The sequence below is a fragment of the Cavia porcellus genome, unplaced genomic scaffold (assembly GCF_034190915.1).
Source record: "Cavia porcellus strain 051 isolate PalLab524CR breed Dunkin Hartley unplaced genomic scaffold, mCavPor4.1 scaffold_13, whole genome shotgun sequence".
Taxonomy (NCBI): Eukaryota; Metazoa; Chordata; class Mammalia; order Rodentia; family Caviidae; genus Cavia; species Cavia porcellus.
The window spans coordinates 35579000-35593563 of record NW_026947496.1 but is presented as its reverse complement, the minus strand read 5'-3'; the positions used below and the strand labels follow the sequence as shown (position 1 = coordinate 35593563).

Sequence of the window (14564 nt, the reverse complement as noted above, 5' to 3'; positions counted from 1 at the left end):
AGGCAGCAGCATCATGGTGGAAGGATATGGCAGAGGAAAATTGTTTACTTCATGGCAGCCAGGAGGTAGAGAGAGCAGGAAAAGAGCAAAGAGAAAAGGGCTGGGAACAACAAATACCCTTGAGAGTGTTGCCTCCAGTGACCTACTTCCAGCTGGCCCCCACTGATGAGCTGTGGGCTCATAAATGGATTAAGGTGAGCGACCTTGTTATAGTAAGCATTTGCAGGGGAATAGATTTAATATAGGACACATAATTTATAAGATTATTTTATAATATTCACCCAGCAAGTCAAATGGAGAAGGGTATAAGAGATATATCCATTCTTGTAATACTAGTGTATTACAAGTTGATCATTATTTAATCCACATAGCTCTCATGATCTAAGATAACCCTGCCTCTGAACATTGCTGCATTGAGGGTCAAGCTGTTAGTATGTGAATCTTTTGAGGGAACTTTTAATTTAAACCACAACAAAAGATATGCTAATGTGACATTTGAGCAAAGACATACTTAATGTGAAAGGGTAAACTGTGATAATATTTGGAGAAAGAACATTTCAGGAAATGGAGTTTTAAGAAAACAGCAGTTTTAAAGATCTTGACAAAGGAGTACAGTAACTATCTTCAAGGAATAGGAAAAAGGTTGATGATGTTTGTGGTGGAAAATGAATAAAAGGGAGAGTTAGAGAGTTAAGTAGGGACCAGATTTTTTTTTTTTAAATCAGGGTTTATTTGCCATAGGAAAATTTTGGATTTCATTCAACATATGATAAGAAATGAAGGTATTTTTGTATAAAATAAACTGTAAGAGTATGAGGCAGAAAGAGAGAAACCATTTAGAAAGCTATTGCAATACTCTACATAAGATGGTACAGATTTAGCAAAGGATTCTAGAGTTGGACAATGTGAACAATGATGAGATATTTATTTTTTTAAATAAAAGGTAACACCAACTGGCTTTTCTGATGGATTGTGAAGTGTAAAGGTAGAAGTGATGATACCTAAGGTTTGAATATATATATGAAAAAATCACAACCAAATAAATTTTATTTACTATACTACAAGGATGATTCTTCTAGCTTGTCAACAAACTTCTTAGATTTTTTTAAAATAAGAGTTATTGATATTTCTTTAACACGATGATTTCAGTCCTAACATCATCATAACCAAGATCTTATGGAGAAACAGTAAAAGAATTCTCACTTAGATCAGAAACCAGGAAAAGAATCCCGATAGTATTCATTATTGTTGGATATGTTGTCTAGTACAGTTTCAGAAACCAGGAAAAGAATACCTATAGTCTTCATTATTGTGTCGAGTACAGTTAAACAATGAAAAGCCATTAGAAGTATAAATATTTCAAAAAATAAAAAGATTTCACTTGTGACAAAAGTATACTTTGCAAACATAAGCAAAAAATGGTTGTACACTTTATATATGAAATAGTTAATAGCTTTAAATGCTAACAATAACCAGTTGGAAGATAGACTGGAAAACCTCATGAATAAAAAAATAAAATATAGGGGCTGGGGATTTAGCTCAGTGGCATAAGCGCCTACCTTGCAAGTAGGCAGTCGTGAGTTCCATCCCTGGTACCGATCAAAACAAAAAAGACAAAAAATAAAATAAAATATATAGGCATAAATGTATTAAGCAATGTGCAGTTAAACCTAAAGAAAGAAGGCTGGCCGTGTGCAGGCTGACTAAGTGAGAGCCAGGCACCAGCCTTTTCTGGTGCACGGGTAGGGAGGCAAGAAGATCTGGAGAAACATAGACTGTGATGGTAGCTAATGAGGTAAAATACAACTTAATGCTGTAGTGTTTAGTGTTTCACTGACTTTGCAGGCCTAAATTTAAATAGTCTGATCATCTATTCAGAGGATAACAATATGCAATAGGGGATCTCCTTCTAAAGATGGTAGCCATTGTTAATTCCTTATTATCTTGTTTCAAAATCTCATTGTTTTGTTTGGTTGGGTTTTATTCTGTTTTATCTTATTTGATTTTGATGTATCTGACGACATGGGCAACTATTTCAAAGATAACAAGATATAGTAGCCATTTTGGATTTATTATTACCTTGTTTTGAAGTCCTGTATTGCATTCATTATTTTGTTTTTATTGGTTCTATTCTGTTTCTGTTTTGTTTGATTTTACTATGTCTGAAGGTATTGGCAGCTGTTTTGAAGACAACAAGAGGCATTATGGGTAACCATTGTTGATTTCCTGTTACTTTGTTTTGAAATCCTGTGTCACTTACACTGTCTTGGTTTGATTCACTTTATTCTGTTTTATTTTGCCTGGTTTTATTTTCTCTAAAATAAAATTTTAAAAAAATTTAAAGGCTTGAAAACATTCCTGAAACATATGAAAGTAGGCTTGTTCAGATAGAAAAAGATCTTTTTTGGCATAAAGATGTTAAGACTTTTTTTTACCTTTACAGTGCTGGGACTTGAACCTAGGGCTTTGTGCATGTTAGGCAAATGCTGTGCTACTGAGCCAAACTCCAGCCCCACTGCATGAAGATATTCTTCCCAAGTTAGTATATGAATATACATGATCCTCATAAAAATGCCAATGTGTTTTTGTTTTGTATGGAGCTAGACAAGTTGTCGCAGGTTAGATTTCTTGGGAAACACACTCAAGGATTGGTGTTCCAGAGGTTAATTAGGGAATTACTCTTAGGATCAACAATTTAAGAGAAGAAAAGGAAGGGAGGGATTAGGATTGGCCAAAGGGAGAATTTAAGCTGTGATGCAGCCTCAGTGAAATCTTAGCTGACTCTGTGGGAAATTCTTAAGATGGAATAACTCTTCAGAATTGTCCTTATTTGCAGTGAGAGCTCTAGATCCTTATATCCCTGAATCAGTCATTGAAGTGCACTGTAGGAAAGGACATACAGCCCTGACAAAGTAGATCTCTTCAGCTACCTGAAGAACTTCCAGAAGGGCTTGGATAGTTGTAAACCCCTGTATCCCTGAACGAAGATCTGAGTAGTGTGTTACTGTGTCTACCATAATCTACTTCTTACGCCATGTACTAGTTAGCTTTTTTGGCTTAAAAAAGTAGCCCAGTATTTACTACTGTACTTCAAAACAGCAAACCGAGAATGCATCATTTGAGGAAGACCTAAAGGAAATGAGGAAGCCAGGTATTTGATTATCTGGAGAAAGAGCACTGTAGGCAGAGAAACAGCAAAAGCAGAGGTCCTAGGATTACAGTGTGTCTTACATATTGGAGGAACAAGTAGGTCAGTGAACAAGGAGAAGAGAACAGGGGACCAAAACATGTAAGACATTATTAGTCATCATGAAATGACTTGGCAGATTTGTGTGCTTTCCAAAGGATCACTGGTTATGCTGAAAAATCAACTGTATAGGTATAAGGACTGGGCAGAGAAACTAGTAAAAGACCATGTAATAATCCAGGCAAGATGGCGATGTGTTGAAACACAGTAGTAACAGTAGAAGTGGTAACATGTGAATTCTGGGTATTTTCTTCTTCTTCTTTTTTTAAAGCTTGACTTAAAAACAGAAGTTTACTAATATTCTATTGCAGTTCCTTTAGATTTATTAATATTTACTTTGTATAAGTGCCCAAATACTGAGTGCATGTATGATTGTTATAACTTTTTATTGAATTGACCCTTTTATTGTGATATGAAGACTTTGTCTCTTTTTATACTTTTAAATCTAAAACTTATTTTGTCTAAGCGTAATATATCCCTGTTCTCTTTTGTTTTTTATTTGTTTGGAATGTTTTTTTCAATCCCCTCACATTTAAGTTTATGTATGTTCTTAGAAGTAAACCAAGTCTAGTAGGAAGCATGTGTGAATTTTTCCCCATTTAGCCACATAGCATCTTGCTTTGTTTTGTTTTTTTCCTTTTATTTGTTTCTGGATTATAAGAGTGAGCCCAGTTTCACAAAATATCTTTTTGACTAGAAAGAGTCCACTTACATTCAAAATAATTACTGGTAGGTAAAGACTTGCTACCATTTTATTGTTTTATAGTTTATTCATTGATCTTTGTTTCCCTTTCTTTCCCCAACCCTTTTCTTTTCCTTGGTGGTTTGATGGCTTTTTGTAGTAGTGTGTCTTGAATCCTTTTTTATCTTTTGTGTATCTATTAAGGATCTGCCTTCTTGGTGGTTACCATGAGACTTATGTGTACTAATAACATGCTATTTTAATCTCTTAAAAACTTTGATCATTTGTGTGAAGTCTATACTTTTATTCTTTCCTTAAAATTTTTTCTCCTGCTGAGTACTAAAGCCAGGGGTATTCTTTCACTGAGTCCTTTTTTTTGACTCAGAGTCTTGCCAAGTTTCCAAGCTCACCCTGAACATGAGATCTTCCTGTCTCACCCTGGAATTGCAGGCATACACACCCCTGTGCCTTTCTCCACAATCTGGTTTTGATGGCATACTTTGTATCTTTTATAGCTATGTCCCTTAATAGTGGTTAATAGTTGTTTTAAGTAATTTTCTCTTTTTTAGTAATTTTGTTCTTTCAAATCCAATTATATACTTAATTTTATATTTTTATGTTTCTATTTGTGACCTTTCCCCTCAGCTTGATTTTTTTTTTTAGCATTTTTTAAAAGACAAGTCTAGTGTTAGTAAATTCTCTTCCTCTTCATTTGAGTTTTATCTCCCCTTTATTTTTGAAGGGCATGATTGTTTGGTTGATTTTTTTTTTCTTTTTTTCTGTTTTTAAAGTACATTCTCCTGGGTTGGAGATTTAGCTCTGAGGCATAAGCGCCTGCTTTGCAAGCGCATGGTCATGAGTTTGATCCCTGGTACCGATTAAAAATTAAATAAATAAATAAAGTACATTCTCCTTTTCCTTTCTGTTTTGCAGGGTTTCTGCTAAAAAATCTGCAAGTAGTCTTATGGAGGTCCTCTTGTATGTAAAAAATGACTTTTTTTCTTACAGCTGTCAATATTTTTCTCTTTGTCTTTGACTTTTGAAAATGTGATTATAATGTGTTTTGGTGTGAGTCTTTTTGAATTAACCCTTTTAGGTATCTGCTAAGCATCTTGGACCTGAATTTCTATTTCCTTCCTTACATTTAGGATGTTTTCTGATATTTCTTTAAATATGTTCTCCAGTCCTTCTCTCTTGTCCTTCTGGTACTCTGAAAATTTGTATAAAGTTTTACCTGGTGTACCCATATATCACTTCGGCTGTTTTTACTTTTCATTCATTTACTTATTAGTGGATGATTTTCAATGACCTGTCTTCAATATGCTTTATCTTCTGTTGAAAGTCTCTGCTGATTTATTGATTTCAGTTATGTTCTCAGCTTGATGGTTTTGGTTTAGTCCTCCTTCATATTTTCTAACTCTTGGTTGAAGTTAATAGTTTTTTTTTTAATGTGTTACCTATGAGCATCTTTATGGCTGTCTTTTAAAATTCAGTCAGGCAAATTGGATATCTCTATTTCATTAGGGTGCGCTTCTAGAGATTTACCTTTTTTTAAATTTGGAACACAGTATGGTTTCTTCTTTTCCCTTGACTCACTCAGTTGGTTTCTGTGCATTAAAGAACCAGCTTCCATCCTAGTTTTGTTAGACAGGTCTCATGTAGGATGTATTCCTTCCCTGTAAATGTGGCCATAGATTCAAGGTGCCTCTAACCCTTCTATTCTTTTCCAGCTTGCTTTGTTCTTATTTACTGATTCCCAAGAAATTTGTGTCCAGTTGTACTATTGTCTTGAAAAAGTGAGATGGTGGCCATTACCTTGAGAGCAAGCTGCAGAGTTTAGTAGTTTATTAGCTACATTTCTTTCAGAGCTGAGAGCTAGAGTTTGTCTCCCACTTGTCTTGCCTATCCCAAGGAAAGGTTCTGAGGCAGATGCATATGATCAGACTGTCCACTTCAAATCTGGGGAGGTAGCTGCTGTATACTTTCAAGTTTGAAAGTCATCTTGTTCTTGTGGTCTAGGATTCTAAAGGAGTACAGAACTCCATCAGTTCCCAGAGTTTGGTGATTTAGGAACCAGCCTCTTCAGTGAAGGCTGTAAAAGTTGGGGTGCTTAATACATATAGGAGCTATTTCCAAGAAAGTCAGTGGTTCCAGTAGGTGTTTGCTCAGTGAGATTTACTGCTGGAGCAATCCAGGGAAGAAAGTGCACAGAGGACCCACTGTCCTGTTGAGCAAGCACCTGACTTATACCATCCTACAGGAAGCCTTCTGGTCTGAAATTACCCTAATGAAAGAATGCAAGGGTTTGTCTTCAGAGCATGCCAGTAGAGGGGGGTGTAGGGCATGCTGTCCCTTCTCTTCTGACTGGCAGAGCCCTTCAGCTTTTTATATGGAAAGGTTTCAAGTCTGGGATTATCATGGGAGCAATGGGAAAGAGAAAAGGAGTCATCTTAGAAGGCCCTTACAGAGGAGCCTCTGCTCAGCATTTGCACTGAAGAAAGCCAGGTAGAAAGGCTCAGGGTGTGCCCGTTTTCCCTTGAAGATGTGGAGAGGTCTCCTGCTGTCTCATTGAGAATGTATAGAAATTTATGTAGGAGACAAACTAGGGAAGAAAGCATAGGAGTGGATTGTAGGGGTTGCTGTTCCTCCCATTTTTGCTGGCAGAATCTCCAACCTCTTACCTTATAGAGCTTATAGGGCTAGATCTGTCTCCGAGAGGAGGAAGGGCAGGGTATGCCATTTTTCCTATTTTCAAGTAGTTTATTCATTATCTACTATGTGGGCTCCCAGATACTGACTTCTTAGAGGCCAGAACCACAGGGAGCTCCAGAGTAAGGTTGGGAGCTAGAAAGACCGTGCTGGTCCCTGATCCTAACATTAAAGCTGCTGAAGTATATGCATGATTCAAACCCTCCCTGTGTTCTTTGAGGAAATCCTCTGATGCCCTGTCCCTGATCTTCCTCAGGGACATTGAAGAACTCGGCCTTTTGGCAGGAATGGTAGAAACTGGCTGCTGTACATGTGGTATAAGGCCCTCATTCCTCGGAAGGAAGCTGGGATTTGAGGTGTCCTTCCTGATGTTAAGGCACAGTACTCAGCATGAGTTTAGTGTGCTAGCGTGTGTAGGAGTCTTTCAACTGGATTTGGCTTTCTTCTGAAGAGAATGGATACATGTAGGTATTTGCTCAGTGAGTCTGCAGGAAGGACACAGAAGCTAGACATGGCCATGATGCTGAAGTCATCTCTAGATCTGAGTATTTTCTGAAGCCAGAACAGCAGATTTTTAGAGTGCTCTATATGGAATGAGAAAGAGGAACCAAGATTAATACCAAGATTTTGGCTTAAGGAATGAGAATAATGGAGTTGCTAATCACTGAGTAAGAATTACAAGGAGGAAGAGCATGTGTTTGGATGTGCTAAGTTTGAGGCACTGTGAATGCCCCTTTGAGATGTTAAAGACGCAGGAGCTCAAGGGCTGTCGGTTGAGAACTTTTCATTCCCAAATGTGCCATGCTGTTTTATGTTTCTTTGTCTTTAGACATCCTAACTCTCTGCCTAGAAATCTTGCTCTCTCTCCATTTCAGATGTTACTAAGAACAGTTGGTCACCCTTTCCTCTGTGTGCTGGTCTCTCTATACTTACTTCTTTATGTGTAATACAGATATTGTTACTACACATGTTTATTGAAGTAGCTGTGATATATTCTGGGCATTGTTGTAGTTACTGGGGATAAAATAAACATGGCAAAATTGTGGTCACTATGTTGGGAGATGCATACAATAAAGAAGTGAACAAATACTTAGGTAGTGATAAGTGCCATAAATGATAAGTAGTCAGCAGAGTGTTCAGCAAGGATTATGTTCTGAGTATTACTCTAGAGGGTTTACTCAGACACTGTTTCTACTGAGGTAGTAATTGAGAGAGAACTGAGTGAGGAGCAAGAGTGCAGGTAAAGAAAAGAGCTAATGCCAAGGCTTCAAGACAAAAGGAGGTTGCTGTGTGTGCAGTTAGGAGGCAGAGTGGCTCAGGGAAGGAACTCATGGTAGGTGAGGGGCTAGAGACAAGTGCAGGGACCCACCTTGGGGAGCACCTTGCAGTGCTTGCTGCATGTGGATTTGGTTTTGCTCTGAGGATGCTGGGAAGTCACAGGAAGGTTCTGGGTGAGTGTTAGCATTGTATCTAGATGTCCCCTCAGTGCCTCATGCACTGATAGGTGAGGCTTTTCAGAGATGGCTGTATCCAGGGTGTGTAAATGTGGATTAAGGGTTTATGGAACCAAATTAGTCCACTGACTTGGCATAGTTTTAGGAGTAAATAATGGGAAGACCTAACCTGGGTGTGGTACAGCCGGGATGGTAAAGAAAGAGAGGCTTTGCTGATGCTCCTGCTGCTGCTGTTGCTGGCTGCTGTGCTTCCTGCTTTGCTACCTTCTACCTGCTTGCATGGACAGTTTCTCCTCTGCCATGCTGCCCTGCCTTGGAGCCTGTCAGCTGTGGGTTGCAACATCTTCAGACTGTTCTGTTAATGGTTAGGTGTTAGTATTTTGTGTCAGTAATGAGAAAAGTAACTTAGCAAGGATTGCTAGGATTTGGGTTTTGAACTAACTCTTGTAATGTGGCATAAATAGTGGTAGAAACAAGGAGACTATTGCAGTAGCTTCGTAAAAGATAAATGATGACAGTGGAAGTGGTGAAAAGTAGATAAAAGTAGATTGTATAAAGAACAAGAAGAAAGATGAAACAGGATATAACTTAGATTTTTTGTTTTGGACAGCCCATCTGCGAGCCCTACTTACTAGTTTACCAGCTTCCCTTCATCTGTAGAATATGGAATAGTAGTGTTTTTACCTCGTTTGAAGTATCCTGCCTCTACAGCCATACCCTGTCCCCCTCTCCTTTCCTGTTTAAGCATCAGCCAGACCGATGACTCTGGGTTCCCAGAACTCTTCGTTGCCTTACCTAAATGTATGCATTCTTCAACTTTTGGTTTTTTTGGTACCAAGGATCGAACTCATGACTGCGTGCTTACAAAGCAGGCGCTTATGCCCCTGAGCTAAATCCCTAGCCCCACATTCTTCAACTTTTATCCATCCAAAAACATTACCACCTCAAAGATCTCTCATCCCTATGCCAACTATTACAAGTCTGGATTTTCCTCTATGGCATCTATGATAACTTTTTACAATTAATTAAGCATACAGATACTATTTCCTTCAGTGGATTGTAATGTGGATTGTTTCTATTTCCTTCAGTGGATTTTAAGTTTGGTAGAGGAAGGGGGAATTCCTTTGCTGCTGCTGCTTTGTTCAGAGCCTAACCCAGTGCCTGGCACACAGAATTTGTTCAGTGCTTCTCTAAGGCAGTGGATTCAGGAGACCTAGTGATAAAATCACCTTAGGGACAGGGAGACATTAAAGTAGTCCTAAATGCTGTCCGGTGTTAAAGGGAGCAGTAAAGTTGAACATTCCCTTTTTCAAATGTTAGAGACCTAATAGCAACCATTTATTTTAAAAACTAATATTACATTTGAGTGTCAGGAAAACTTAAGTTATTTAAAATCTGAGCTATGTAAGTACCACAAGGATAGAAAGCCTTTCTGTTTTACATATAGTGTGTTTGTTAACTTTTAATCATGTCATTTCTGGGACACAATACCTGATACTGACAATTCAAAGGAGGAATGCTTTATTTTAGCTCACAGTTTGTGAAGGTTTCAACCTAAATTCAGCTGGCTCCAAGGCAGGTTGGCATGGCAGAGGGGCATGGCAGAGGACAGCTGCTCACTGAATGGCCACAGGGAAGCAGAGAGTAAAGGGAGGAAGAGAGAAAGGCAATAAACCCTTCCAGGCCACCCTCTCAGTGTCCTGCCTCTTTCAGCCGGTCAGCTGTGATGTCTTGATCATCCAGTCACTGCCCAAAAGCCCCACATATGGTCATACAATGCTTTGGGGGATATTTAAATCTAAAGCATAACACTAACATTAGCTTACTCTTTTTCTCAAGGTTAATCTGAAGCGACCATGTCCTTTCTGGGCAGAAGATGGCCATTGTTCAATAAAAGACTGCCATGTGGAGCCCTGCCCAGAGGTATAATAAGCAAAGAGGAAAAAACTTACTTTCTCTTGTACTTTTAGATAAGCATATCCTTTGTATTTTAGGCTAATGTCAGTGAATTCGGACTTGTCATTAAATTGGTACATTCTCTGCCCTCTTCTTTATAGGTCAGTGGCTGATTCTATACTTGTCATCAAAATGGGTTTAGAGATACTTTTCTGTCCCTCGGTGTTGGTGATTGGATGTGGAAGTATTGTCCAATTCTATAATGGAAAGAAGATCAGAGGCCTATTCTAGTATTAGGTCTGCACCTAGCTTTTATTTCATGCTTTATGGAATCTGCATCCTATTTCATAGGTTTAAAAACATGCAAAACATTAAAAAAAACATGCAAAACATATAAAGACCAAAAATGATCCTTGACCCTAACCTTCAAATTTAGAGTAGACATTTCATTGGCTAAAGGGTAAATTTGCAGGCTTGAAATTGGGTTTTCATTTTTTTTTTAAAAGGGTACGCTGTACTTATTATCAAGAGGATGCTATATATTAGACTTCCAAACTTTTTTATTTTTTCAGTGGTGCTGGGAATTGAACCAGAAAATTAACATTGATATATTTACTAATAGCTGTAGAGCCCTTAATCAAATATGCTTGTGTTTTATAGTGGGGAAAAAAAAAGGTTTCTGGTCTAGAATCCAATCAGAATTATATTTTGCATTTGTTTTCATGTCTCTTTAGTGTCTTTTCTTTTAGGACTGGTCCTTAGTATTCTCTTTTCCTCCTCTCCTGCAATAAAGGGGATCAAGCCAAAGGCCTTGTACTTCATAAACGCTAGTCACAGCATTACCACTGAGCTACAGCTGCATTCCCCTTTTGCCCATTTTTAAGCTGAGTTGTTCTTTACTGCTGAATTTAAGAGTTCATTATTTGGCTTTGACACATAGTATACATTTCTAAACTGAGTTCATACTTTTTTTTAAAGGGAGGCAGTGAAACACATGTGTTTGAAGCTAGAGACTACTGAGCCACATCCCCAGCCTTTTTAATTTTGAGATGGGTATTGCTTAGCTGCCCAGACCGGCCTCAAACTTTTGATCCTCTTTCAGCCTCCCCAGAAACTAATATTACAGACATGCATCACCTGAAAAATGAGTTTTTAAAGTTAACAGTAAGAATAAATGAAAGTGTTTATAAAAGAACTCTCAGCATACAAAATAAAACACATATATATTCAAATATCCTCTTTAATTGCCTTCTGATCCCATTCCCTTTCCTTCTCCCAGAGATAAAAACTGTCCCTTCTTACTGATTCTTTAAATAGTGTGAGAATTTTTATACCTATCTCTCAAAATTTATTAGGCATTTCATGTTTTACCCAAACTTGGGATACAATTTGCTTTCTTTCTTTTTTTTTTTTTTTTTGTTTGTTTGTTTATTTGTTTGTTTTTGGTCTTTTTCCTTTTTTATCGGTACCGGGGATCGAACTCACGACTGCCTGCTTGCAAGGCAGGCGCTTATGCCACTGAGCTAAATCCCCAGCCCCACAATTTGCTTTCTATAATTTCAAATCTAATTTAATTATGAGAATCACTTTATAATTTACATACTGCTTCATATAATTTGTATTAGTATCAATTACCAGATTTATTCTATGCTTGATTTTAGTTGTTTTACATTTGATTTTATTACTTTTAATAACACTTTTTGAGAGTTCGATACATTAGTCACGACAGTCACCAGTGGTACCCTAGTATTTCTTCATAACCTGTAGCTAATATTTGCTTAAATCATTATGTTCTACATCAAACCTTTTAAAAAGCTACTAATGAGAACCTGGCATGGTAATATACTCCTATAGTTTCAGTACTTGGGTAGGCTGAGACAGGAGAATTGCAAGTTGGAGCCTAGTCTGGGCAATTTAGTGACTTACCAAGGCCTTGCCTCAAAACATTAACGGCTGACTTGTAGCTTAGTATAAAACATCCAAACTTGTATTGGGTGAACACCATGTATATAGACTAACGTACAGTAGGCAGGAGCTACTTTTGGTTAAGATTTGCTCCAGATTGTAAAGTGGGGTCTTACAATTGTCTAGATTTGACTTGAGTGTTGTCATTTTCTATCCTGTCCAGATGTGTTAGAAAAAAAAATACCAAAATGGTAAAATATTGGCAGCAGGTGACATTTTATCCATATAGTCTTTTTATGGATTAGGAAAAAAAAAACCCTTCATCATCATCATTTTCCTAACAAGAAAATATTCTCCATATTTTGTTAAAACTTTTGAAATTGAGTAATTTTTAATAGGTAATTTGCTGCTGTTAATAGTCAGTAGATTAAGAGGTTGTGAAAGAGCCCTGGATTGATTAAAATAAAAAATCTGGGATCGTCTTCTTTTAGGTATGATTTTTGTTTAAAGTTCTTTTTGATAAGCCAGTTGAAATAATTGATAGGTTCATTTAGTAAAGCCTAACACCAATGAATGGTTTTCTGGGGAAGAATGTTGGATCTAATATAGTTCTTCCATTGGTAAACCCTAGAATGCTTAGATTGATAAATCCTAAATTTCTAGTCTATAGGCCAGAAATATGATTCTTGCCTCCAATAATCCAAAATTACCAAGTGTCATCTTAGAACAAAAAATTAAAATCCAACGTAATATATTTTAACTAATTTTGAACTTTTAAAAGCTGCTTTTTCTTTGGTAAACTTTATGGAAAAATGATGATCACTTCTTTTACCCAAAAATCTATATAAACTATTAAAAAATACTGCATTGAGAGTTATTAGAGATAATTTCGACTCTACATATGTCATTCAGTTTTCTGTACTTTAATTTACAAGTTTATAAATTGGGATAACTTTTTTAATTTAAAAGGTATTTGAATATATATTTGTACCTCATAGAATATTCTTTGTGTCATTTTTTAAATTTTTACTGTTTTTCTTTTTAAGAGTAAAATTCCAGTTGGAATAAAAGCTGGGCATTCTAATAAGGTGAGTCACTTTTGTTCCTTGAATATTTCTGCTTTACACAGTTTAACTTACCCATTTATGATGCTTAACACTGGCTGCAGAGACTGTAATATAGCTAGTTGAGAATGGAGACATTTGCCCTAGGATTTCAAATCCCTAATTCTTGAGTAAGCAGAGAGGTTGTGCATTCCAACTTCTTTATTATTGCACCGTTTTGGACCCTCTAGCACTCTTAATATGCAACTGTAGTTTTTTATGACCTATTCAACAGATGTTTTATCATAGAAATGGTGAACCTGTGGCACATATTATTGTGTTTTTCTCTTAAGGCAAAAAATGTCACTGTGTGAGTTGTTTTTTCCAAACTCACATCTCGATATTCAGGTTTAATTGTAGTGTTGGCACTTTGTGAGAAATAAGTAGATTTTAGTTGCAGTTTGACAGTTTCTAAAAGGTTCACCATCACTATTTTATCACACAGTTTTACATCAAATATTTTATTATATTTATTTTTCTGTTTCAGTCTGCCTGTTAGATTTAGGATTATATTGTATAGAGAAAATAATTATCAAAATATTTTAGGCAAAGTACTTTCCAAGTATTCCTTCCTCAAATACTGCCTTTTTCTCCTTAGGAACACATCATTGTTTTTTGTTTTGTTTTGGCCTTGCATGTTTGTAGGTATCAGTTTACTTCATTTTTCACTGTTGTGTATACATATAAAGGTCTTCAGAGAAAGATCACCCTTTTTCTACCTTCCTTTTGTGTATCTTGTGCATTTTCTAGCTCTTTCATCTGCGTTTGTTTATGCTCACTCTCACTTTTGTTTGTTTGGTGTTGGCTTTTTTGTTCAGTAGAAAGGTAGATGCCATCCCCTGAAGGTCTTCTCAACCCCATTCTGTTTCCTCCCTCCCCAGAGCGAGGCATTTTTCTGAAGTACCCTTCCATGATTTTTGCTCTCATTCCATATATAGCTATGTGTTAATCTGCTTTTATTGCACTCATATTCACAGGTAACATGTATACTATCTTTATATAGAATTGAAGAAAGTTAAATCATATGTCATTTTTTTTGTTTTTTTAGTCTTAATGTTTTTGAACTTTTTTCTCTGTTGATATATATGAATTTTGTTCATTCATAACTGTTTAGTAGTCAGTGTGAGGCTAACAGAGTAGCCATTTCTTTGTTCATGGACATTTCACTTGTGTCCAGTGTTTGTTGATACTGTGATTCCCTAGCATTTTTGCCCTTTGTCTCATTGTGGACATATGTTACCATTTCTCTGCCTCTGTATTAAGAAATAGGATTATAACTGGTCATACTTTTTCTGATTGTTACCTTCAAATGTGGCCACCTAATAGAGTTTAAGGCATTGTGTATTTTTTATAACTCTAGGTATATACTGTCAAACATCTTTCCTGAGTTTGCTTAGTTTGTGTCATCAACAGTACACTGATGCTGTTAAAGTGTTAATGTCTTTGCTAATTTGGTAGGTAGAAATTTGTACCCTTTTTTATTCCTATTATATGTGTTGCAGATTTTGATAATAGAATGTATCTGTATTTAGTGTATATCATCATTGACAGATTGTTTGCCAGTGGCA

At 36.7% G+C, this 14564-nt stretch overlaps 1 protein-coding gene across 2 annotated transcripts in view; it reads left to right on the top strand.

The window, feature by feature from the left end:
• Positions 1-14564, top strand: part of Ero1b (endoplasmic reticulum oxidoreductase 1 beta) — a 54564-nt gene that overhangs the window by 11903 nt on the left and 28097 nt on the right. For both annotated transcript variants that reach the window (XM_013156464.3, XM_013156463.3), the window contains exons 3-4: positions 9932-10015; positions 12940-12981. In XM_013156464.3, coding sequence (XP_013011918.1) covers positions 9932-10015; positions 12940-12981 — 126 coding nt within the window. The remainder of the gene's footprint in view (positions 1-9931; positions 10016-12939; positions 12982-14564) is intronic.